Below are 27,081 nucleotides of genomic sequence, written 5' to 3' on the forward strand. Positions count from 1 at the left end.
TCAGTTTTGCTAGAATTTCACTATTTAAAGTTTTGTATAATCAGAGAATGCATAATAATGACGAGTACAAGGTTCACTCTCCATCGTTATCTCCCTAGCCATTACAGAAACAGGCATGTACTTTTTCTTCAATCATCTAACAGCTAAAAATCTTCTCAGAGGAGTAAAGGAGTATTTTACCCTGGGCCTACCAGCCTGGGATGCTTTCACTGTTGGTATTTCGCCAAACCATTTAACTGTAGGCCTAAGCAAATGCTTTATCTGAGGGAATTAAAATAAAGATGAAACTCCAGGATGGCCTGCGTGTTTGCATAACCTGGTACCAATTGCATAAATCAAATCCCTTATTGCAGATGTTACTATACTGTACATCTGTCCCAGCTATTTGCTGCTGTTGATAGGCCTACTCAATATTAGGTGACAAAAAACCAACAGTGTGTCAACGGTGTGTCACTAACCCTAAAATGACATCTATAGACTGCTTTTCACACTACTACATCACCTGAATAGCACTTCATAGCATTGAACCATCCAAATAAAGTGTGACCATTCACTTTTCCAAACTTAAAATGTATTCTATTACCCAACTTGAACCTGAAATGAACAGATGCACTGATTTATGTCCAGTAGCCTAAACCATATTTAGTTTTCTCCACATGATTTCCAGCAGACAGAGGCCATTGGTTTGTGGGCCGAAAGGCTGCGGAGTCAGAGTGCTGGAGCCCCGCCCCTTTAACGAGCAACGGTCTGCTACTGAAGTGATGCAGCAGTCAGTGGGGTGAAGGGCGACGAGGCAGTCTGCTGCCTGAAATGACAAGAAAAGGAAACTAGTTTAGAGTTACAGGCGCGGGAAGGCTGGACAGAAATAACGTGGCCCGGTTGAAAGAGCTGCGGCCACGGCTCGGCTGCTTGTGAGCAACATGCACCGAATAACGGGAAGGACCGGAGATGCAAGTTTAATTGAGATGAGCCCAACAGACTCTTTCAGTGGTGAGTAAATAAGCTGCCCATATGCTGTTGATCGAAATATTTTTCCTTCACTGTAACCGTTATGCCGTGAAGTTAAGGTGTTGGGTGTTATTGAGTTAGTATTTAATTTAACGGCTGTAAAATTAAGTCTGAATTTAACTTGCTATGTCCCAAAATTGACATAACACCCCTGGGAAGAACTAGGCTATAGTAATACTACGATATATTTAATAAGGATACTATACAAATATCACAGCAAAACTATTAGATCCGACGAGGTACGACGACGAAGTTTCTAACGTCTATAAACCATTCCTCTATGCTTCAGCAAAGTGTTGAGCACATTTGAAATTAGCTTGGTGACATGTCTTGTTGGCATTCCTTCCCGGGGCAGCTGGTAGATTATTTGTAGGCTAGACTGTGGAAGTAACACCACAGTGGTTACTTTTACCACCTTCCCCTTCACAAGAGTTTTTCCTTTTTCTAAACTATTTTTAAAAATGTATTCATCTGACACGTTTCCCCCTTCATAGTCTGGGTTTATTTTCAAGGTGATATCAGTGACTTAGCCAGCCAGCCTCCCTCACAGGCTCAGTCACATGTCCAAAGCCCTGACAGCTGGCCTGGCCACTGGAAACACTCAGTCACTTACAGGCAGCCTCTCCGCACCACCACCAAAACCCTCTGTGAAATCCCTCTGCTTTTGGCCAGTTGCACTCTTTAAACAAACGCCTAGAAAAGGAGGCAGTGTTTTCAGCCATTTATGGTGTTGTTGAATAGAGGGTGAATCACACTGGACAGTCTCCAGCAGCCCTTTCCTTTGCTCTTACTAATCGACTTAGAAGTGTACTGTTTCGTCTGTAGAGTAGAGAGAATCATATTGTACCAGACTGTCCGAGACTCAAGTGGGAATATCATGAACAAGTTAATGTAGATGGCACATTGAGATAACAGTTAAACCAGTGTTTCCAAACAATATACTCACAGTTGAACTGACTTAAAAGTCCAAATCTAGATCAGTGGTTCTCAACCTTTTTCATATCAAGGACCCCTAATGTAGTCCACATTAGGGCCATGGACCCCCATTTGATGAGATTTTGTCTCTCGGACCCAAATCTGAGAATATTTTTATTGTTTGATATGATTTTGTCCAGAACTCCATGAGTATCTTTATTGTAGGTAGAGAGATAACAGTGAAACTATGATCAAAATAGCCATTCTTCACATTCTATAATTGTTCTTGTAAATGAAATAATGAAGTTTAACAATTCATCAAGTTGCTGGGGACCCCCTGGCATGCCTTCAAGGACCCCTGGTGGTCCCCGGACCCCACGTTGAGAACCACTGATCTAGATTATCTTAATATATTGAGGTGCATAGATTCTTCGAGGGTGATTGCTGATGGAAAACAGCCTCCTCTAAACTTTCACATCCATACCATAACTCAGAATATACAGTAGCAGTAGGTATGTTTTGCTCCCATGTATTCAAACGATACCAGCAAATTTGATTTCCATATTCTAAATACATTGAAAACTCTGTCTTTTACAGTAACTGTTACCGTCACACTCACAGTTGAACTGAATTAAGCGCTGATAGTTCTTAAAGGTGAAAAAGCAGCAGTGTCAAAACAACATGTGGATAGCTGAGGTCTCAAAGTTTGCTTGCACACTTTCCATTAACATCCCATCCCATTGTTCACTGTACTCAACTACGGCTCCAAACATGAACAAACTGTAGATGTACGTGCACCTAGTGGGTATTAAACATCATTCTGCCAAACCACTATCAGGTCCAGATCAACATTGAATATGTCTCTATATTTCATGGATGCATCAACACTTGTCCTTACTGTAAATACAGATTCAATCTTACATATCAGATACATCCTGATATATGTGAAGTGTTGGTGCCAGGTGTTTGTTGTTCTCTCATGTTACCTTGCAACTCTTAACTTTCAGTTTTACCTGTTGTTTTGAATTATGAGAAGGCAGGGGGCTGGGGTTTCCTGCCACAGGAAAGCAGACAAATCAACCCAATGTATTACACAGCTGAGCGAAACTGCTGCCATCTTAAAATGAGGCTACTGAGTATCCGTTCACATCCTTGCAAGGTGCAGATGATGAAAATATAAACTACGGGTCCAAACTTCACTATAGGCATAAATGCAAAAAGGTCACTCTCACTATGGAAAAGAGTAGTGCAATAGCTTTGAGATTAGATATCTCTTATAATAATATTACACCAGTGGCATTTATAATAGCGGTTTTACAACTCAGATGTTTTTACCTTTTATTATCAGTATAGCTGAGTTGTACAATAGCTTCCCTGTAAATATTTCTCTATGTAAATAATAGTTGTATCTGTGTTTTGCTCTCTTGTTGTTATGGTAAAAAAAAAAAAAAGGACAGAAGTAGCCTTGTGGCATTTCCACTGTGATCAGCTGCTCTCTCTTGAACAAAGGTTTGACTGTGAAGGCTACTTAGGCGTAAAGCAACTCTTGCTGTAGCTGGTCTGAGCTCCATTACTGTATCCAACTGTGTAATAATGTGCCAATTGTTGGGGAGACAGTCTCAGATGCTGTGAGAGACCGACACTTTCTTATAGGAAGAAATCACAACAGTCCTAATCAATGTCAACACCCAGCCCAGATTTTCAAAGTGTTTTTGTCCCCTTCATTATAACTGATATAAAAGGACAGTCTGACTACTTTATGTTGGCCATTGTCTCATATTATGGTTTGGGAAAACACTTTGTTATGAAAGGCTAGCATAAAAGGCTATTTTTTAGATATATTGATATGCATAGGTGATTTCTAATAGAAAACAGTCTCTTCTAAACTTTCACCATCCACCATAACTCAAATATAAGGTAGCAGTAGGTATATTTTGCTCCTGTGTATACACGATACAAGCAAACTTGATTTTCAGATTCTAAATACATTTGAAACTCACTTTTTTCAAGTAACTGTTACATACTGTCAGACAATATCAAGAGCTTAGTCAAACAATTCAAAAATTAAAAAAAGAGCAATTCAGTCCAACAAAATCAAAAAAGGTCTACAGTGGTCTAAAAGTGGCATCACAGGTGGTGCTTTATTCCAGAGTAAAGCTTAAATCATGTACTGTAAGTCTTGAATAACACCATCCTGTTCTCTGTTGACATTGTGTGTAATAAAGTGAGAGACAGAGAGGGTTTACATTGTTACATGGTCCAAACGCTTGTTTCAGGTCAGGAGTGTAAGAACATATTCTGTGCTGAGTCGAGACTAAATATAACATCAGGGAGACCATCAATTAGGACTGTTGCATTTAAAAACACAAGCACAGAGACTGAAACCTTCCTTTGCCAGTAATGCCAGCAGTATGTGATATTTGCCTTGCTTTTCCATCTGCCTAGCCATTTGTTTATGTAAATCTTATTCCCTCTGTGGCTCTGTAACAGAGTAATTATTTCACAGGCTTTGCAGTGCAAGTGAAAAGCAGACCTTTTTCAAGTTTCCAACCAAGATTCCCCTGGTGTTTCCTCACACATACAGCCTTGAACTTTTCTACACATTGAGGGGGTTTACCAAACTTCTCAGTCCTACATTCACTTTCTCAGAGTAACAGCTTTGCAACATTGCTCTGTCTTCCTGTTTAGTCACACTGTCTGGGCTGTGGGAGGGCTACCACAAAATCCAGTACAAATATAGACCACAACATTGGCTGTCTGTCAGCGCTCCTCTTGTACCTCAAAGATCATGGCAGCTGTTCATTTGCCTGAAACTAAACTACACTGCCACCAATCCATCTGTTTGACATTCACTTTGATAGTTGTTGTTCTTCTCTTACAGTGGTGAGAGAATACTGCGATGATTAACTCAGCTAATCCCATTTTTAAATGTGGTTAATCTAATCAGACTTTCCCCTTGCCTTCGAAATGCTAACCTATATTTTCATTGAATATGTCAGTGCATTATATTCCTTATCTTACTGTCTTGCAGATGAGAGTAACGGCTACCACCTCCACCCCACATCCAGCAGAGGCTCCTCCCAGCAGGGACAATCAGCGGTAAACACCAAACCCACCACATGCACCACGTTCACACAATACATTCACATAGAGATTCAACAAAGAAGTGGCTTTTGTCTATTTTATTTTACAGAAGTTCTGAATAGTAATTTCTCTGTTTTGCATTTTATAACTTTCTCTGTAACAATTTATGATTTCTGACATGGACGTCCTGAATAGTTTGCATATTCTTGTATTCTTTGCATATTCAAATTATATTGTGAATAATGTGACTATTGGCCACTCCTATTTGTGAATTTTTTGCTCTCAAAGACAAATTTGTCATTTCTGTTTATCCATATTTTTCCCTCTGCACCAGCGTACTTAATGTAAACATGGTAACAGGACGTTCATCATGTCCCAGGGAAATCTGCTGTTCATATAAGTCCTTCCTTCCCTTTTTGCAGTTTCATAGCCACACTCATTGTCTTATTGTATATACTGTCGCTGGTTACTCTCAACACCCACCACCAATCAACAGCCAGCATGTAGCAGAAGGGTTTGCTTTGTGGATCTCAGTCTTCTTAACTTTTGAGATCACCTCAATTTTTCCAGTTTAATCACAATAGTCTGCTCCTGCAATGCCCAAAGACCAGCAGCAGCCCACATGCTGGGTAGAGGAGAGGCTCGGAGATGACCCTAACATTCCTTTCTCTTCTGCTCCTTTCATGCAATATTTAAGTCCCCTTTAACCCCTGATGTGTGTGTTGCGTCCTGTGAGTCGCTCAACACCAGCCTGGCCTCCCTGGCCCCCTCTGAGCTCAGCGACTACCCACAGTCTGAGCCAAACACCTTAGAGCGCATCAGCACTTTGACTGGGGTAAGACACCGGGCAAGGACACAGGTGCATGCTGCTGTGTCAGAGTCTGTGTGTTTGTGTCGTGTCACACAATCTCCACGCTCAAACCCTTAATTGAGCGAGATTAGATGCGCCCTCACTGTCTTGGCAGCTTCTTTCTTTTACCATATAGCGGTTTTCAGAGTGTTATAAAATGCCTTGGACATAATCTATTAGCGTTACCACTGTGCCTTCAAGCTCTAAACATGATGAAGGTGTTGAGTGTTTGACAGTGTGATTTGTCCCTCTTGTTTGTCTCTTGTTTGTATTGATGTGTTTGTCCTTAAAGCTCTGTAAGGTTGCCATTGCAGTGTTAGGGTTATGATGTTTTGACGTGTTGTTAGGCTTTCCCTCACTGTCCACTCGGTTCCTCCACAGCTCGGGAGAAAGCGGGCACTATTCCTGCTGTTTCGCTCCAGGGTATGGCATGGTAAAACAGGCTTGTGATGTGATGCTACTTTACGCGTATGCCTTCCCGCCAGCCTTTATGTCCTTCATGAGAAATGCCTGTTCAATACAGACTTTCTCCACCACCGGCATTAGTCATTCAGAGAGTAAAGGTTGGGCTTGATTTAGATTTGAAAATTAATACACAGATGTTGGTAGAGAGCTGTTGGTGGCTTCTGGAAAGCATGTTTTTCTGCAGAGACTGAGTAATGGAAACACGCTGGCATGAGATAGCTTATGTGTTGATGCATCATGAGAGTTCTTCATTAAAAATGGAAAAGGCCCTTTCACTTGCTTTGTTCGCACCTGTGATAACAGTCTGCCTCACTGAATAGAACACACACAAACCTGGTGGTGTAAAAACATAATTAGAAAATGCACATGCACACACACACACACATGCACATGCAGACTTGCACACACACACTTACGTTGTATAGTTGTCATTTACTTAGCTGTGCTTGTATGTGTGTATGTATACGTGCGTGTGCATGTATGTGCATGTGTGTGTGTACATACAGTGTATACAGTCTATACTGTAATCATGGCCCTGCCCTGTGCTCATGACAGGACTGAACTTTACTGTGGCGAACCATACAGGCTTCCTCCTTTAAATCTTCTAAAATGTGTTTTTGTTAAGCAGCATATAACCCATTTTAATGAAGAGTGCAATCATTGCAACATTTAACAGCTTATAATTTTCAATAAAAAGAGCTGCCTTAAGCTTGAAATTTTGGACCATTTTTAGTAGTCTGTATTAGGGCTGCAACTAACGATTATTTTCATTGTCGATTAATCTGTCGATTATTTTCTCGATTAATCGATTAGTTGTTTGGTCTATAAAATGTCAGAAAATGGTGAAAAATGTCAATCAGTGTTTCCCAAAGCCCAAGATGACGTCCTCAATTGTCTTGTTTTGTCCACAACCCAAAGATATTCAGTTTACTGTCATAGAGGAGTATAGAAACCAGAAAATATTCACATTTAAGAAGCTGGAAGCAGGGAATTTTGACTTATTTTTCTTAAAAATTACTCAAACCGATTAATCGATTATCAAAATAGTTGGCGATTCATTTAATAGTTGACAACTAATCGATTAATCGATTAATCGTTTCAGCTCTAGTCTGTATTCTAACTGTAAAAGAAGAGTTTCCCCTTTCTTTCCCCCATCTTTCCTGTTACTCTTCAAAGTATATTTTGTAATATTTATTGATTTAATTTAATCTTTATTTCACTTCAGCCAAGTTACATAACAAGGGTACACCAACAGAATAAGATAAGAAAAATATATATATATATATATATATATATATATATAAAAACATTCATCGAAAACAATTGGGGTGGAGAAGGGCTTTATAAACAAATACGAGTGCTTATCTCTTGAGTTGGCCAACCAACTTTTCCATACAAGACACAATGATGAGTCCTCTAGTCATCACCCATTATAAATCAGTGCCAAGTGGGTTTTAGATTTGAAGCAGCTGCATGACTATAAATGTTTCTCTGAAAGTCCAGAATCCTCTTCTTACAAAACACGGGGAAGTTGGTCTTATATCTGTATAAGTGGCCAAGTTTCAACTGCAACTATACTATATGTTCTCTGAAGGAGAATGATTTATTGATTTGATTTGATTGATTTGATTTTTATTCATGTGTGGTGCACCACATGGTGCCCAGCCCGTATGGGCTTCCAGTCACAGAGGCATCATGTTCAACCAAACAAAAAGAACCAGAAACAAATAACAATCAAAACATACAAATCAGAGTCATACATTCAAACAAACAGTTTCCAAATGAAACTAGCCACACCACTTCCTCTCTGAATAACTTCCATCTTTACGTCATCTCCCAACCAGAACAGCTCGGGCTTCTTGTTTTGCAAATAAAGGCAGTCTTAGTTCCGTGTACAGCATACAGTAAAACTAAAAGTGAAGTTCATCTTTGACAGCACCCAGTTCACGTACAGTACATAATCTCTCTTCCTCAACAATAGAATTGAACCTGCCCACCCAGAGGGGGGGTCCCAGTTCTCAACTGGGCACACAGAGATCTTCTGTATCCTTCCAAGGGTAAAGTAACATAAGGTTCTGGACTACACACGTTCTTAATTTGATTATATGTTCTAAGTTTTGGTTTGAGCCAGATGTCAGCAGCCCATTTTTCTTTATAGTCAAGAAATAACCTGTGCTTAAAACGCAACATCCTGAACCATTTCTAAAAATATAATGCTGGTCAGCTTCACAGAATACAACATTCATATCATTACACCATGGATAGTTATGTGCTTTATCCCAGTTAAAAACTTTTTTTGCTACTCTACCCTCTGTAGGGCTGGGTATCGGTACTCGATACCTTTAAGGTATCGACCGAAATAGCCCAGTACCAAGTAATATCGAAACTTCTCCAGTCAAACGATACCTGCATTCGATACTTTTTGTACACAGATCTAGAAAAAAATGACTATTTATATGGTTTTGCTCGCAGCCAATCGCCGCAAGTGTTCTTCAATTTAATGCGACGTGTGATTGGCCCACTACCGCAGCCGCTACAACCCATACAGTCTGTGGTGGTGAAGTTGAGCACGGTGTATGTGACTGAGTTGGCAGTTCAGCGTGCCGAGATGCCACCAAAACATTAAAAAAAAGGTATCGAATGAAGTACTCTATTGGTATCGGTATCACTTTAAGGGTACTGGTATTAGTACTGGTATCGTAATTTTTTAAACAATACCCAGCCCTAACCCTCTGGCATATTAGATAGGCAGTTCCAAAGTCTAAGCATTTCCCCTTTTTGCCTAATCACACATGGCTCCTTACCCATGTCCCCTTGGATCGCCAACACAGGTACAAATGTATGCACACCCAGAAAGCAGCGAATTACCTGGGTTTGAATGGCATTAACCTTGGAAAATTCCTTACTACCCCAGACTCCAGATGCGTAAAATAAAATTGGGGATACAAATTGGAGAATTCGTCATTGATCTTGATACCCAGGTATTTATAATGAGGGACTGTGCAAATCTGGAGATTGGAGTGTTCAGTGTTTTTTAGCTCCGGCATGTATTCAGTCTTTTCAGCTTTTAGCACAAGTTTGAGGTTTACAAGGGTGTTTTTTGCAGGGCACTGAGGTTGCAGTTTCAATACCCACTTGTATAGAATTTGCGATACAGAACTGTGTGGTCTGCATAAAGATGGACATTACAATTGCCTATTGCTATGACAATGTTAATAATATAAACACTGAAGAGTATTGGACCCAATACTGAACCCTGAGGTATACCTTTGTCAATGCTTAGCAACTCAGAGCGAACGTCAGCCACCTTTACACATTGGGACCTTCCAGACAGATAACTTTTAAACCAATTTAAGGCATCAGAGTTAAAACCAATATGTGACAGACTACTTAAGAGCAAGGAATGATCAACTGTGTCAAAGGCTTTTAAAAGATCAATAAACGGAGCAGCACAGTGGTGACCACTATCCAGGGCAGATACAATATAATTTATAACCAAAGAGGTGGCAGTGATAGGACTGTTCCCAGCCCTCAACCCAGATTGATGAGTACATAATAAAGAGTCCCTGGTAAGAAAAGTCTTAAATTGTTCACCTAAGGTTTCCAGAATTTAATCCAGATAAACAGTTTCGATAAAGAGAAATATTTAGATCACATTTATCCCCAACATTATGTGGAGGAGTAACGTGTGCCACACTTTAGGAACTGACCCAGAAATGTTTGTTGTATTAAAAATATCAGATGTACAATCCAATATCAATGGGACAGAGATTTTAAGGAATAAGGTATTAAATTGTCCTCACCAGTAGCTTCCTTAGTATCGGTAGCATAGAGTGCATTACAGACTTTTTGGGATGTGAAAGCACAGAAACTAAAACTAGACAGAGACTTGTTCTCAAAAGGTAAAGAGTCATCTCTAATAAGAAGAGAAGACTCTATATTATCTGGTAGGTTAGCAGCTCCTCCATATTTAATGTCAACCGACCGGCTTCAGCAAAATGTTTATTAAATGCTGTGCCTAACTCCTTCCCAGAAGAAACGCCTTCAAAGTAATATTTTAAAGAACCCCCCTCCCTGAAACTAGTAGGCTACTTATCTTACACCATGTTCTGCATTTACCCTCCTTAATTCAGATGAAAGACGTATGTCTACACACCCAGTAGTTAGGGGTTAGTTGGTAAATGTATAGAGCTTTGCGGCCTCTTCCAGTTCAACTGAGGAGGGGCGGGTTCCAGTAGACGCAGGGATTCCATATGGGTAATCTGTAATTACGGCAAATTAGAGAGTTTCTGGAGCGACGTCCCAGTTAAAGAAAGCACCCACCCTGCCATGTTCAACATGGTCTGATCTACTCTGGGAGGTAACCCATGGTTAGAACCTATGCATAATTTTGGATGAGAAAACTATAAAAAGGCTGTACACGTGGACACGGACGCCTGTACAAGTTGGCACGGCAGGAACCAGGGTGGTAGAGCCAGAATGTCAAGCTGTAGACCTTAGCCAGTCAGTTGCTTTATGAGAGTCAGTTGTCTTATGTACACTACCCTGCCTCTGTCTGTAGATAAAGTGAGCAACATGTCTGAGACAATTCACATGTATTTGCTAGTGATACAGTCCCTCTTTGCACTTTGTACGTGGGTGTTGTGAGACCTCAAGGTTGTTTAATTGATTGTGAGTGAGTAGCCACACTGGTGACCTTATCAGTTTTGGGGTTCTTCCTTATCAGTTAAGGAGGCCAGATTCCTGAATATGGTCAGTTAACTTTTCAGCTGTGGTTCTACTGACATTTAGTCCTGTCCTAAATATGAAAAAACATGTTTCAGGGACTGCTCCAGGCTGTTCTCTCTCTGCCTGGGGTCTAGTGTTGTACAGGGATGTCACCTCCCCTCCTGTGATGCTGTGCTCTTATTACATTAGCTGGCTGCTGGCAGGGGCTGTGCTACCGGTGTGCTGATGTCATCTGTAGGGGCCTCCTTTCTATTCCTCCCTCTTCCCTCCTCCTCTCTCCCTCTCCCCCTCTCTCCCTCTCTCTCGTCTGGATGTCTGAGCGAGTGAGGGCTTGTTGTGGGAGGTGAGTGGACTGGATGGAGCCGCTCTGGCCAGGAGAGCAGGGGAATGAGAGTGAGAGCAGCAGTGCGTTAAGGGCTTGACCACGCTCCCTGGAGAAAGGCAATCTTGCTCTATCAGACGGCCAGCCTTTTTTTCCGCTGATGCATCATAACCATAAAGGGAGTGGGCCATGGAGGTAAAGTGCTCTTCTTTTCCTTCCTTCCCCCACAGCGCTGTGCTGAAGGATAGGGCAAACTCTGTGGGAACTACAGTCCAGTAGGCAATACTGTAGCTGTGGTGGAGTGTGGGGCGGTAGTTTTTGTTGTGCTAAGTGCAGTCCTGTCTAGGTAGCTACTGTAGCGATGTGAACCAAGATATTGTGGTACATGCCGTAGTTATTTATAGCTTTCTGAACAGCTGAAGCAGCAATGACAGCAAGCATGTCATGTCTTCCCTTTCTCCCCTAAAGCATTCCTGCCCAGAGTGTTTCCCTTTAGCCGCTGCAGAGACAGCCACTGCAGGGACGGCATTAGCTGCTACACATGCCAGGAGTCGGTGTAGCTGCTAACTGATGATAAATACAGGTTTCCACCAACATGGATTCCAGATAAGCATAGACAAACTAAGTACAAAAAGGTTGCAGGGTTGACCCGAATATGGCTGCTGGATTCCCCTGTTGTGTAGAGAGTGTGATCTCTGATTTTCTGTCATCATATTGTCTTGTTGCTCTGGCAACAAGGCAATATGAATGACCTGGCATTCTTGCCTATTTGCCAGTTGTTGTAGTCTGCTCCACATACCCTTGCCCTTGCTGTGACAGATATAATCTGAGCTTGTGTTTATTAAACTCATTTCCTGCCAGAGATGCAGTGAAATCACAATGATCATGGGACACTAGAGATCTGTCTGGATTTGACTCAGTGATACAACGTGTTAGAGGCTTTCTATCAAAATGCTCTGGATTCCTTCTTGAACCTATACTTATCCTGATCAATAAAACAAGCAACATTTAGCCATATCAGATGTCCTGTTATCAGCATGCTGCGTGTGTTTGCAGTGGATACTTTCATGACTGTATGTTCTTGAACTACATATTTGTTGTGGATATTGTAAGCATTGCTCACCAACAACTTTGGGTTTTGCCATTAGCTGCTGACACGTGTTTGACAGTCTGCTCTGCTGTGGTGAATGTATCCAAGGACTCTTGAGCTGCTGTGAATATCTGTGTGTGTGTTTCAGATGTGTGCATGTTGTGACCTCTGTCCCATCCTTCTCTTCATAGATTGACAAACAGCAGCAGAGCAAAGACTCTGTGTTCTTCCGCGATGGAGTGCGCAGGATTGATTTTGTCCTGTCGTATGTCGACGATAAAGATGGTGAGAGGAAACAGGTAAGAAACACCGTATAGATGACCTCCTGTATGCAGCATATATTTCACTGACCTTTAGCAGATGTCTTTGATTTAACTGATGTTGCATTTCTTGTTGCATGTTTCTTTCAGTATTGTGATAGTGCTAGACTAGTTATTACTAACTGAGCAGATGAGTGACACTGAATGTTATGAACAACTTTTCCAAGCTATATTGAAGTAACCGCGTAAGTTAATTCCAGTGTGCAGGTTCTATTTGATTTAAGCAATAAGAGAGTAACAACTTGTACTTTCAGGATATCTACATAGCCAATGTGAGACAGCTGCGTAACCAAATACCACAAACACTGATAAAGTTAGATAAACTTTTATTCTCAGCTTGTGCCAGTAATCCTCTCAAGGAATTTTCTGAGGTCACTTCTACATTGAGATCAACTTGTGAACCTACTAACTTAGGTAAATAAGCTTTATTTGTGTAGTTGTCGAGTATTTGCATACTGAGAAAAAGTCATTGGCCAGATGTGTTTTTGAGGCCGGTCTGGTCACTGACTGTTGAGTGGTGAATGGCCTAGTGTTTGATACTGGGCTGTTAGCCTTCACACCTGGGTGTTACTGGGAGGCCAGTCTGCTGTGTTTCTCGGTGCCATCTCTCATATCGCCCTCTGGAACAGCCTTGTCAGTGAGTCAACACCCAGACTGCTGGCCTGAACAGGAACTCACTCATTCTTTCCACAGTGTATGAGGACCAGCAAACATGAGGCGCACTTCCTGTGTGTGTCCACGAAATATGTTATACAATAAATTATAACACTATCAGGCCATGTCAAGGGAGTATTCATTTGTGATAGGCAAATTAAACTACTAAATATATCCTGGTGGTTGTTTTTTCCTCTGTAGGAGAGGAGGAGGGAGTTTGAGGCCAATCTAGAGAATGCGGGCCTGGAGCTGGAGACGGAAGATAAATCGGTAAGAACCCCCTGGCTCCTGATCTGATTATGTCTAATCATGTAATAGGGGATGCAACGGCCTGCACAGAGATACGTGTGTCCCGGCTGTTTTTGGAACACTTCACAAAGGAAAAAATGACAGTGGCAGTTTTTAGTGTTACAACAATGAATCAGAGCCAAAGCATCTTCATGACACAGCAAAAAAGGAATGCTGTAGTTCCTCTATATATGCTATCTAGTCAAGGCAGAAGATTATGAATTAGCTACTGTTTCAGATAGAAACTGATAAGCACGTTAATCATGACCAAAAGTATATTACTTTATTACTAAATTAGTTTATTATTTTATTACTCTGTCACACTTATACATACTTTCCTGACTCTCGTTCTCATCAGGAGTCGGATGATGGGAAGACTTATTTCCTCAAGATCCACGCTCCGTGGGAAGTGCTGGCCACCTACGCAGACGTGCTGAAGATCAAGGTGCCCTTCAAGGCCAACGACATCCCCAACCACACAGAGATTCCCATGAACTGGCTCTCCACCCCTTTCCGTCTGCCTGAGCACATCATGCACCCCGAGCCAGACTACTTCACCGCTCCCTTCAACAAGAGCAAGACCGACTTCTTCCTCATCGACAACCAAGAGACGTTCTTCCCTCCCTCTACTCGCAACAGGATAGTAAGGACACTTTGACCATGAATTTCTTATCTTATTTGTGTCCTTGAACTTATAAGATCCCACTTGACATTCTGGACAAAGCTGAGTTTGTTATAACTATAAAAGTTCTGTAAGCAGGCCTATACATGTGGCTAAAGTTAGATTTTTGAAAATGCTGATTTAAGTGGCTAATACATGCAAATTTAAAAGATCATATTAGCGTTGCTCCACGGGATGTGAACACTTGAACACCCATTATCTCCAAACTGCTCTGAATTCAGACATGACCCTATAATTACAAGATGATTTTTTTTCGCTCGCCCAATGATTTTGTGCCTCTAAACAATAAAACATTACTGTACATCCTCCCATTTTTCTCTCTGCCCAGGTCTACTACATCCTGGCCCGCTGTCCGTACTACAGGGATGAATGTGGGGATAAAGACAAGAAGGGAATCAAGAGGTTACTCAACAATGGCACCTACACTTCTGCCTTCCCTCTGCACGATGTGAGGCTCTTTTGGTCGACTTTTTGGGATTAAGCACTCCTTTATCACTGGAAAATGCCACGGGGTCTACAATGGAATGTGCACTCAAACAGTAATATCCTGTTTGAGGCAGTGTTGGATGTAGCATTGCAAGGATGAATAACATTGCAATAATCTCACGATAAAATAACAATAATAAAACTGTGTTGTCTCTGTGTGTGCAGTCTAGATACTGGATAAGGTCGAGGGATCCTAACTGCGAAAGTGAGAGATACAATCTCTACAAACACTGGGCCAGATTCTTATGCTTCTTCAAGGAACAGCCACTCAACCTTATAAGGTAGGACCTCAAAACAAATCACTCATTTCTCTTGTGCATTTAGACATCAACCTGGCAGAAGGATTTACAGCAAGAATTGTGTTGTTTTTGCCTCAAACAGGAAGTATTATGGGGAGAAGATAGGTGTTTATTTTGCGTGGCTGGGCTTCTACACTGAGATGCTGTTCTTCGCTGCAGTAGTCGGTGTGATCTGTTTCATCTATGGACTCCTCACCTACGATGACAACGAGTGGAGGTGAGTCCTGCCGAGAACGCTTGGCTAGATTTTAACCATTTTTAACCAATGTTAAGCTTGTTTTGTAGGTGTTTCATATGCCATGATATCAGTATATTGATAATTGTTATTTTTTGAAAAATGTCCCTTTAGCAAAGAAATATGTAGCGAGGAGATCGGAGGCAAAATCATCATGTGTCCGCTGTGTGACAAGAAATGTGGTTACTGGAAGCTCAACTCAACATGCAACTCATCATGGGTAAGACATCCTGGCTTTGTGATTGAGATGAGTCGTCCTTTTTTCTTTATTCATTGTCTTACTGTGTGACATTTATTGGGTGATTGTAACTGAAGGTCTATATTCCCTTGTTCACTATTATCTCATAATTTCTCCAACACGTTGTTCTTTTAGCAATCACACCTATTTGACAACGTGGGGACGGTGTTCTTTGCCATATTCATGGGGATTTGGGGTGAGTAAAAATGTCTGAAATCTGCATTTTGTATTTTCTGATCCAGTGCACCATCTAGTGGGAGCTGTTAAACCCTAAAATATGGTCAGACAGCAACCAATCAGATTATTCATTCAAAATCACTGCTACTCCCTCTGCCTTCAAGCAAAATACCAGTATGACTAAGCATACTGACATAGACAAAGCATTACTGGTTAAGAGAACAGTTAATGTCTGTTCCTACACCAAACCTTCATACTTGCATGGAATATGATAACTCACTGGACTCTCCCTTCAATTTCAGTTCAATTCAAACTTTATTGTCCAAAAAGGAAGAATTATTTTGCAGACAGGGTTGACATTAAAAACCACATAAAAAAACACAATAACAATATATAACATCAAAGCATAATAACATACCAACAAAATCCCATAACATGTAACATGTAACTACATAATTTCATGTGTGTATCAAGCAATCTAATTGCAGTGGGTATGAATTTATCATTTGTACCTGACTCACACCAAATAACCTTACTGGATATTTTCATTAAGCTTTCCAGTCTGTTTTTATTGCTTACGCTTAAGCCTTCAAACCAGGCTATGATACAAAAAGGTAAAAACTGATAAAACAAGGTCATCATTTTACCATGATGCCCCTGGTGTAACGGGTTGTATGCCTCTGCAGTGACTCTGTTCCTGGAGTTTTGGAAGCGCCGGCAGGCCCGTCTGGAGTACGAGTGGGATCTGGTCGACTTTGAGGAGGAGCAGCAGCAGCTGCAGCTTCGGCCAGAGTACGAGACCAAGTGCACCAACCGCAGGCTGAACCGCATCACTCAGGTGTTTGTGTGCCCATGACTTTCTAATCTATAACACTGAGCATAGGACCGGCTTTAAGTCTGCAGCTTCTATAAGGCTTTAGTAGGCAGATATATGGTAGGAACTGGAATTATTACACTAAGGATTTTAAATACTTCCATGCCTCTGGTATCTATGCAGTGAGCCATTTGCAGTCATTGATTTGCTTTGAGTGAAGACTCTTTGTCTAGGACTAGGCTTATGTATGTGAAACCAGCTCCTGTGTTTGAGGGACAAGGGATGGTCTACTGATAAGTAGTTGATCATATTGTTTTTCAGTGACCATTGGCTGCTCTAATGTGTAGTGATAGACAGATTTATAAAATGAGTAGGGGGCTGTAATTTGCCCTGACCGTCCACCACATCCCACCCGTCTGTAGGAGATGGAGTTGGTTCTTGACAGGACCGCTGCTGATCTAGCGGGGAAAGTGTTACTGTGCTGGGCCACCGTCATGCTGTGGGTAAGGGTGGCACTTAATGCTGAATGCCAGTTTGGTGAGGAAGAGGTGTTGGTGTGGTCTAGCTTGTGTGGATAACATAGACATTTCTGGAAAGACTCAGAGGCATGAGGTTTCATCTCTACCGGCAGCATTATGCCTGGTGGATCAGTATCTTGGACAGGTTATTGCGAAAAGCATGGCTTCACCAGGAGACTGTTAGAGGATGGATTGGGCTCAGGTTGAAATGCCTGCACACACATAGAGCTCTGATTGGGCTTCCTAGCTCTGCCTCTCATCTGAGACCAGTGGTAATTAAGGGAACCTGGCCATTCAGAGAGGTCTTTTCAGGATATAACCAGCGTGACTGACTCCATTGTCCATGCTTTGCTTGGTTACTATGTAGGAAATGGAGCCTTACTTACCCATAACAAGCAAGTGTGCTCGCACATGCCTGTCTGGAGCCACCGTCCTATTCTGGGTGAGCATCATATCTTTGATACACTTTATAAATCAAAATCCCCTTCATCTTCCCTCTGTATCCCCACCCTCTTATCTTTTGTCTTTTCCATCCTGCTCTTCACCATCATCATCACTATCATGTGACCAGAATGTATGTCATCATGATCAATAAACCCTCTAATGTGAATATTTAGCACTCTAATCCTTATTGATAAAAAAAAACAAAAAAACAGCTTACTGTGGTTTATATAACCTCTAAAAAATAATATAATAAGTTGAAATGTGAATGAGAATGATTGGCGAGATCATATTAGACTCGGGCTCATGGGGCATGTGTGCATTCTGCAAGCATGAGACTTATTTTATTGTGTTTCCTGTCAATAATTCAGCTTGCTCAATCCATATCAGTGTCTGTTTGTGTTTGCGCCTGCAGCACTTTTGATATGGTATTTTCACTGTACATTTGTCTTGTGATTTGCTGTGCCACGTAGCTGTCTTTCATGTGTCCCCGCTGTTGTGTCTGTCCTGAAGATCTCATTGATCATTGCCTGCATCATTGGGGTGATAGCGTACCGCCTGGCAGTATATGCAGCCTTCGCCAGCATCATGAAGGACAGTCCCACCAACAACCTGGAGGTGGTGGGCTCCCTCATCACGCCACAGCTGGCCACCTCTGTCACCGCATCCTGCATCAACTTTGTCATCATCATGATCCTCAACCTCATGTATGAGAGAGTGGCTATATGGATCACTGACATGGGTGAGGGCCAGAGAGAGAGAGCACATCTGAGCATTTACTTATAAATATTTACATCTCTGTATGTATCCAATTATTTCCTGTCAGTCCTTGGCATTGTGTTCCTAATGTTTATACATTGAAAATATATGTTTTATTAACTCTATGTGACAGAAATCCCCAAGACTCACCTGGAGTATGAGAACAAACTGACGGTGAAGATGTTCCTCTTCCAGTTTGTCAACTACTACTCCTCCTGCTTCTACGTGGCTTTCTTTAAGGGCAAGTTCGTCGGTTATCCTGGAGACTACACTTACATGTTCGGCAAAGGGAGCAACCTGAGGAATGAGGAGGTACCATACATTACTAGATTACAATACATAAGATTACTACTGGTAATTCTAGCTGGAGCCTGAATTTGAGTTAAGGCTGTGTTTTTCTCTTTCCCATCATCCCTCGTTCCTGGTCTGTCTGTATTCAGTGTGACCCTGGTGGCTGCCTGATTGAGCTGACCACCCAGCTGGTGATCGTGATGACTGGTAAACAGGTGTGGGGCAACATCCAGGAGGCTCTGGTCCCGTGAGTACTTCATCCTCATACAGTACGCAGAGGCTTGTAGTCTCATCCACTATATAGAGGCACACACTCACAAATCTCCTACCAACCACAGCTGGTGCCTTGGAGATCCACTGGAGAATTGGCTGTGTGTAAATAATGGCTAAATATATAACAACCGGACAAGAAAAAGACAGATACCTGAGAAGATTGTTGTGGTGTGGGTGTAGGTGAATTCAGCAATATTATAAGTAGTAAATAGATTGATAAGGTAGATTTGTTTCCAAATTTAGTTATTTTGACACAGGAAACTGTCTTGTCTTTAGCCTTTTACTCCAAAGCACAACAAGTTGTAGGTTGAGAAGAATCTGTTAAATTGGGTTTTTGGCTTTGATAGCTTGCTAACTACAAAGTAACCAATGGTCGCAACTAACCACTACATTAGCGAGTGTGCAATTCAGATGTGTTTACAAGACAGTGATAGTTAGCTCACCAGATACTATGGTTTGCTAGCTAACACGCAGATTCAGATTATCAGTGGCTGAATGATCAGTTCCCCATCAAAAACTGCACAGCAACTAACTGTGTCTATTGAGTTCTGCTTATACAGCCAAGTTCTATGTTTAGAAACTAAATTAGCTGTTCACAGCTACTGTTGCCCAAGAGCTGTGGACGTCCACTATGGCCAACGGAAGGTGTGTTAGCCTACAACACCTGAAAGCCCTCTATTGCCCTGTCTGCCCTCCAGGTGGCTGATGAACTGGTGGGGCAGCAGGAAGGCCCGGAGCCATCCAGAGAGTCTGTACAGCCGCTGGGAGCAGGACCATGACCTGCAGGGCTTTGGGCAGCTCGGCCTCTTCTACGAGTACCTGGAGATGGGTAAATAATCACACTCAGCCTAAAGCATACATAGATTTAGAGAGATAGATACTTGAAAGCAGGGCTGCAGTCGAGACCTTCTTAGTCGAGTCCAAGTCAATTCCAAGGCCAGGTCCAGTCGAGTTTGAGTCAAGACCAAGTCCAAAGGGGGTCAAGACCATATCAAGACCGAGACCAGAGAAGGTTAAATTTTTTACATGTTTCAAAAAAAGTCCAGTCAACATGTAATAGTGGCCTAGACCATGTCCGAAATAGGCTGAGATAAGCCCTGCCTGAAAGATAAATGCAGATAGATAGATAGATAGATAGATAGATGGATGCACATACTGACTGCTGTACAAGTTGCAGTGTACCTGAGGTCCTACAGAGGGCAGTGTTTCCCTCACCAACATCTCTCCTCTCTGCGTCCCAGTGATCCAGTTTGGTTTCATCACGTTGTTCGTCGCCTCCTTCCCCCTGGCCCCCCTGCTGGCGCTCATCAACAACATCATAGAGGTCAGAGTGGACGCCTGGAAGTTCACCACTCAGTTCAGACGGCCCGTGGCAGCCAAGGCCCACAGCATCGGAGCCTGGGAGGAAATCCTCAACGGGGTGGCCGTCCTCTCTGTCGTCACCAATGTGAGTGTTTGTTTGACTAGTTCTGTCTACCAGGCATCCGCTCATTAATCCACTGCTTCAGTCTAGACTTGACTGTTAATACTTTGTGGAATATCCGATTCGTTTTAAACGCTCAGGCTCAAGCCATGTCAGGCACATAATGTTATAATATGTTATTAAATTTGATCTCTGTCTTTCCTTCCCACCTCTTCTTTACCTGCTTTTTAGGCTTTCATTGTGGCCTTCACGTCTGATATGATCCCTCGGCTTGTGTACATGTATGCCTACCCGCCAGAGGGTGTGATCACCATGAAAGGTTACATAAACAACAGCCTGTCGGTGTTCAATATCTCTGCGTTTCCTGAGCAGAACAAGCCTGAGGACGGGGAGAACCCTCCCTGGTTTGACAGCTCCATCATGACTACCTGCAGGTATGTATGTGTGTGCGTGTGTGTGTTTGTTTGTGCATTCATGTATGTGTGTGTGTGTCAGAAATTACCACCCGCCAAGCGTCAAATGCCGGTAAGATTTGTGTTCGACAGATAAATCGATAAGGGTCACCTGTCACAGTAGCTGTTAACTTTTTTAGATGATAACATTTCAATGCCTCGATTTTATACAGTCTTAAGTCTTTGTCCCTACTGGCCACCATACACACTCCCTGACCATGATCCAACCAAATCAGGGCAAAATAATGGCTCTGTATTAAGTAGCCTCCTGATTGGCTGCCTGTTATGCTGCTCTACACAAAGCAGTAGCATCTAAACTTCTGTTTCTCAGCTGCTTGGATGGTTAACTAGCCTAACATCAGTTTAAACTTAATATTATTCCCACGTGTGAGGCCACCAAATATAAAATATGAAGATGAAGAAAAAGATGCATTGGATAAGTGATTTAGGAAGTTTTAAATTAAAACTCTAGCTCACTTGTCTCTTTATTGGATGTTTCATATAGTATCTGATTGTACATAATACATAAATAAAATACATATATACATACATACGTAAAAGGGTAGGGCAACATATTTCTATTAAAAAAAGTATCTTATTTTGGCTAGTAAAAATTATTTTTGGTGGGTGATTATTAGTTATTAGTCATTAGTTTACCAGCCTTTGGAAGGTGAGCCAGTTAATTTCGGACACTGGTGTGATGGGCGTGTGTATGTGTGTGTGTGTGTGCGTGTGTGCGCTTATGTGCATAAACAGTGACGTTTATCCTGTCTGTATCTGTGTGTGTGCGTACGTCAGAAGGACATAATGTGGTGTAAGCGTACAGTATATAAATAAACGGCCGGATATAAAGTTATGATATGTTCCTTCCTTGTAGATACCGTGACTACCGCTACCCTCCTGGCCATGAGAAGCAATACACCCACACTATGCAGTTCTGGCACATCTTGGCTGCCAAGCTGGCTTTCATCATTATCATGGAGGTAAAACAGGGCCTCTGCACTTCCACCACCACCAACACTTATCCACCACTTTGACAAATTTGTATCTTAGAAAGTAGTCATTCGTTAGACTCGTAGTAACTCCTCTCTCCCACATTTTCCATGGTCTGTGATAAACACGCCAAGTTACTTTCACACAGATTTCAAATCAACCTGTTGTGTTCTTCCTCCACAGCATGTTGTGTTCCTGGTCAAGTTTTTCGTGGCCTGGATGATTCCTGACGTTCCATCTGAGGTGAAGGCTCGAGTGAAGAGAGAGCGCTACCTGGTCCAAGAGTATCTCCATAACTATGAGGTGGAGAAGCTGAAGATCCAACTCAGCCATAACGGCCACAGCGACTGTACCTGCGCGCCCATGATCTACCCGTCCTTACCCAGACACGAGGTGCTGTCTGAGTGTCTCTAGCCCCTGTCCTCCTCCCCCCATGGGAGGACACGCTGATGAAGATTACCTTACGGTTACCCTGCTTGTGTACAATGATACTGACCATCACTTTGCAATAGTGCCTGCATTGTTTTTGCAAATAGGGACACAGCCTTAATTAAAGACCTACAGAGCTTCCTCAATTCACAATCATCGCTCTTCTACTATTCTGTTCAATGTGGGAGTGTACAGACATAAAAAAAACACTGACTGTTGAGTCATGCATGCTGTAGATGTAGCCACCATGCACTTGAATTTAAATCTGTATCTCATATTTATGGCTTTTCACTCTCTATGTTGTAATTGTGCTATTGAGGATAATCAAAAGTTGCTGTAAAGAAATGAAGAAGAAATGCTATACACTGTCTAAGCCAGGAAGCTTGCTCTTGTTATATCACAGGACTATTTATTTTAAGTGCCACTATAAGTAACCAAAGACTAAATGCCTTAATATATTACATTGATTCTACATTTTATCTTTATGTCAAGTAATATGATTTGGAAACAGAGTTTGTTATGTTTGGCTTGGAGTATTTCTCATACTTGTATGTAGAGCTGTATCAAGGGTTCCAGTGTCACATAAGTTTATGTTCATCTTTATATTTTTACAGCAATTGTATGTTTGCAACAATGGTGACTGTTGTTTATTTGACTATATTCTCTGGCCTAAGTATGTAGAGCACAGTCAAATGTATCACACATTCACCAAAATATTTTGTTAGCTCTTTTTCTCCACATCACTGTGATGCTGTTCAGAGGCTTGTTCAGTCTTTTGCTATGATCCAGTGATGACACTTTACGTTTCCTGAGGCCAAAATCTGACGTGAAAAAACCTTTTATGAAGAGAAATCACAGCATTTTGCCATTGTTGTACACTAATCATCTGTTTTATTGCTTGTTTGTGTTGTTAGTACAGTGTGAGAAAGGCGGGATCATCTGTAGTTTAGTTTCGTCCTGCCATGGCCAGTAGCAGTGCACTCAGCAGTATTTCAGCTCTCAGGCCCGGGCCGCTGCAGCAGCTGGTGCGTGTTGACTGTTGACAGTGAGTCCTGTTCCTGGAGATGAGAGCCTAAAGCCCTGAGAGAGTGAAGAGATCCCTTTTTAATGTGCCTCTGTTTACCAACACATTGGAGCTAATGAAAGCCTGCCCCCACCTACTGAACTATGTTTGCTCCGTCACACAAAGCACATCAGCCATCGCTTAGTTCTCATGCTTCTGTTTTCCTCAGCTGTGTCCGTGTAGAGAAGGAAAGATACACATTCTTTTTTTTATTTTGCACAAAGCACTTAATGAAACATGACTACCAAGACATAAACATGTCAGTTTAATTGCTGTCATGACACTAATCAGTGTTTTGTAGCAGGAACATGTGATAATATTCTAATCTCTGTTCATTTAAATGGAGCAAAGGTTGTACTGTAGATGTAAACATACTGTATGTAAGAAGTGGTTCCCTGTTCTGATTTCCTGTTTATATTGACCTTAAATTTCAAGGTAAAAACAAGGAGAAATGTTAAAACGTGTAACGGTGAAATCTGTAGAGTAATTGTTTTTGCTTTGAAATTATATGAAGGACATTTTCAAGTGTATTACCTACATAGAAATATGTAAGAAGTCTCTCTCTCTCAAATATTTGAATTCTCTGTGTATATAATAGCTGAAAGGGCGCGCTTCAATCTCAGGCAAATTAATCATACGTTGGTTAGAGATGAACATACTGTAGATGTGATTACGCAACCAAGTGACATGTAGACCTTTGGGCATTGTTGGACTGTCCCACTTTGCCTTTCTGTGCCCTGCTCTGCTAAACTAATGCCTGTCGATGCCTTAATACTTCTAACACTTCAGCTGTTTTTTTCTTTGTACATCTACAAATTCTGTACTTTTTCTTATCGCATCAAATTTCTTCTGTCCTCTTTTGTCATGCTTTAGTGTTGATATTTATTTTATATATTTACCATACATGAAAAACAAAGTAAAGCTGTTTACAGTATGCTTAAAGTTGTAGTTTCATGTTTTGTTTCATTTTGTTCTATAATTTTATACAATGCCCTGTATCCAAATGTGTTAGAAATTCAGAATAAAGTACCTGTTCACCTTAAGTATTTGTTGGATATGTTTGGATCAACAGTAAACATACTATCCAATGTTGGAAAAGGAGTATGTAATATTTTATTTGTTACATATAGCAGCCCCTTTGTTGCTGAGTAGATGAAAGTCACTGTTCACATAACAGATGGCCTGAGCGAGCACAGATAGCTATTCAGTGTTTGTTCACACTGGTGGGTGTGCTTTATACCAAAATATGCTGGCATGGTTGTTTCACTTGGCAGGCAACCTAGCCACTGTAACAAAGACATGGGAAACACTCAAGTTCAGGTAGGTGAGAAAGGTTCACTGTAAGCTGTATTTCAGCTTTTTAAACATTTTTATCTAGCAAGGCAAAATTGATTTTTGGAACAATAAGAATTAGTAATTCATAAGTGTTTTTTTTTTTTAACATGCCTGGCTGACTATGCAGTGAGGTTATCTTAGGAAAAGCTGAATATGTGTTTCTATGAAGGCAAATAATTATCACTATGTTATGTTGTGTGTACTGATTACAGTGTACAGCTGAAATGAAGCTTTGTTTCAGTTGAAGCAAGCTTTATTTCCTAGCAACACAGAGGCTGCAAATTGATTATCCTGAAATAGCACTGTATTTGAGAAGACTAAGTTGATCCTTGATCTGTGCCTAAGGCCAACTCACTGCTGCATGTCTCACTACAGGCTCCAGAGAAACCCTTCTGCGACCTGGGCAGCCCGGGCCAGGAGGGGCTGCTGGTGGTGCAGCTCCGCATGATGCCAGCCTTCTTCCTGGGGGTGCTGATCCTCGGGCTGCCCCTCAACCTGCTCTCCCTCTGGATCTTCTTCCACCGCCTACGGCGCTGGACCCGCAGCACGGTCCTCCTCTTCAACTTGACCCTGGCTGACACCTCCTGGCTGCTGGCCTTGCCTTTCCTCGTCCAGTACCATCTGGACAAACTGTACTGGAGCTTCGGCCTGCCGTTATGCAAGGCTGTTCGGCTGCTCTACCACAACTACTTTTACCTCAGCATCTTCTTTGTCACCTGCATCAGTTTGGACCGCTACCTCGCCATTGTGCACCCGCTGCGCTCGCTGGTGCTGCTGGGCCGCCGGCAGACCTGCCTGCTGTGTGTGGTGGTCTGGACGGTGACATTTCTCACCAGCATACCTGTTGCCAACATGACTCTGATCCAATCCTGTCCTGGGATCAACCGCACCGTCTGTACCTTATACATACTGCTGAAGGAGACCGAGGAGAGCCTTCCCTACTCCCTCTTCTGCTCCATCGCTGGCTTCCTCTTCCCGCTGGTTTCCATCTGCTACTGCTGCCTGCGCAGTGTCCGAGAGCTGCGCCACCGCCCCGGCCTCCCCAACCCGCACAGCAAGCAGCGGCGGCTCGGGCGCGTGCTGAGCGCAGCGCTGATCCTCTTCGCGCTGTTCTACCTGCCGTACCACCTGAGCCGCAACGCCGCCATCGTGATGCGGACAGTCTACCCCGACAGCCCCGCTTCCTGGCAGCCGACAGACCTGCTGTTTTCCCTGGAGATGTGCTTCTGTAGCCTCAGCACCTGCGTTAACCCTCTGTTCAGCTGCTTCATAGGCGGCCAGTTCAGGAGGGAGTTTCACGAGACCTTTTCCGTGCTGTTCCCCCAGTGTCCAGGCACAAAGTTAGCCCCGGTGCTATCTCAGCGGGAGCGGAGGACAGAGGGGCAAAGGCAAGGGATGACTACGGTCACTCCTCTGTGCATACTGCCCAGACCATAGAGCCTGGCTGTGCTGTTTCAGCAGTCCAAATGTAAATTGATAATGTGTTTTGCAATGTCTATTTGTGTCACATATATCATAAAACTGTATGGAAAACCTTGGTGTGTTATTTGTTCAATCGCTTTGTGTATGTTTTGTTTAATCAGCTGGATTAGATAAAAAAAAATATATAAAACATATGTTGATTTCTAGTCTCCTGTATCTCTATTCATCTCCATCAGTAAAGGTATGGTCTCCATAACTTCCCTACACAACACTGCCTCTGTGTGGTTGGCTGCACATCCACTTCCCACTCTGGATTCACACGCGTGGAGTGCAATTTTCAATGAATAGGCTACCATTTGAATTCCCAGTTTGTTCAATTAAGCCAGAATAGCTCTGCGCAATTTGGTCGTGAAGTTTTAACATAGTCGGTAAGGACTAAAGACAAGGACAGACGAGGTGTAGAGGGCGGGAGGAGGGTCATTTCTTTGTGCTTACTGCCTCTGCTCTAAAAGTGGACGGAGCTCGTCTTGAACCTTATTACAGGTCAATCAGTCAGAACTGACGGACTGAAAAGCTATGCAAAGCTTACAAGCAACAGATTTTAAATGACAATACAATTAGTGGATGTGTGGCGGGCGGGGCGTGCTGGATGCTGAGCAGAGCTGCTGACAGGTGCAGCAGACAGCGGAGCTCGCGCTGTCCGCGGTGCTGAAGTCTCCTCCGGTAGCTTCACCGGCGATCCTCACCTCAGATAAGAGAGGAGCTCCCGCGCGTGACTGACTGCAGGGTGAAGCTATTTCCATTTCACCGCGTTTCGACGACGTTTTCTCTTAGAATCCTAAATACTTCCAACTTTTATTATTCTAATTATTTTTTTTGTTTGTTTCCAATCACTGCCTGGATCTTAAGATGGCTCTGCATGGATTAACATTGCGCAAGGCAAAAGCGGACTTATTTGACTGCTGTTTTGTGACTGTGAAACCAGCCCTATCAGACTGAACGTGTTTCTCCAGCTCGACTCGTCTTT

General features: G+C 42.4%; 2 protein-coding genes across 2 annotated transcripts; both read left to right on the forward strand.

Annotated features, from left to right (window-relative positions):
• The first annotated feature begins 780 nt into the window (after window positions 1-780).
• On the forward strand, window positions 781-24,340 carry ano5a (anoctamin 5a). The gene is made up of 20 exons (XM_071520206.1): window positions 781-990; window positions 4,955-5,022; window positions 12,654-12,761; window positions 13,638-13,706; window positions 14,083-14,367; window positions 14,735-14,854; window positions 15,058-15,173; window positions 15,274-15,408; window positions 15,541-15,646; window positions 15,800-15,860; window positions 16,528-16,679; window positions 17,541-17,615; window positions 18,128-18,356; window positions 18,507-18,685; window positions 18,814-18,911; window positions 19,636-19,766; window positions 20,179-20,384; window positions 20,592-20,794; window positions 21,690-21,795; window positions 21,989-24,340. The coding sequence occupies exons 1-20, from the start codon at window positions 921-923 to the stop codon at window positions 22,217-22,219; spliced, it is 2,748 nt and encodes a 915-aa protein (XP_071376307.1). The 5' UTR covers window positions 781-920; the 3' UTR covers window positions 22,220-24,340.
• A 736-nt stretch (window positions 24,341-25,076) lies between these two features.
• LOC139644720 (P2Y purinoceptor 4-like) lies at window positions 25,077-26,069 on the forward strand. The gene has a single exon (XM_071520177.1). The coding sequence runs from the start codon at window positions 25,077-25,079 to the stop codon at window positions 26,067-26,069; it is 993 nt and encodes a 330-aa protein (XP_071376278.1).
• The last annotated feature ends 1,012 nt before the right edge of the window (window positions 26,070-27,081 follow it).

Source organism: Centroberyx affinis, unplaced genomic scaffold (assembly GCF_046629955.1).
Source record: "Centroberyx affinis isolate AG114_WGS23_722 - 3 ecotype Tasmania unplaced genomic scaffold, CSIRO-AGI_Caff_v1 ptg000779l_1, whole genome shotgun sequence".
Taxonomy (NCBI): domain Eukaryota; kingdom Metazoa; phylum Chordata; class Actinopteri; order Beryciformes; family Berycidae; genus Centroberyx; species Centroberyx affinis.

Bases quoted from the DNA above. Each gene is read 5' to 3' on its own strand.
- ano5a (XM_071520206.1), top strand. From the start codon at position 921: ATGCACCGAATAACGGGAAGGACCGGAGATGCAAGTTTAATTGAGATG. The intron at 14,855-15,057 runs GTGAGGCTCTTT...CTGTGTGTGCAG, and splicing joins CTGCCTTCCCTCTGCACGAT to TCTAGATACTGGATAAGGTC. The intron at 17,616-18,127 runs GTGAGCATCATA...TCTGTCCTGAAG, and splicing joins GAGCCACCGTCCTATTCTGG to ATCTCATTGATCATTGCCTG.
- LOC139644720 (XM_071520177.1), top strand. From the start codon at position 25,077: ATGATGCCAGCCTTCTTCCTGGGGGTGCTGATCCTCGGGCTGCCCCTC.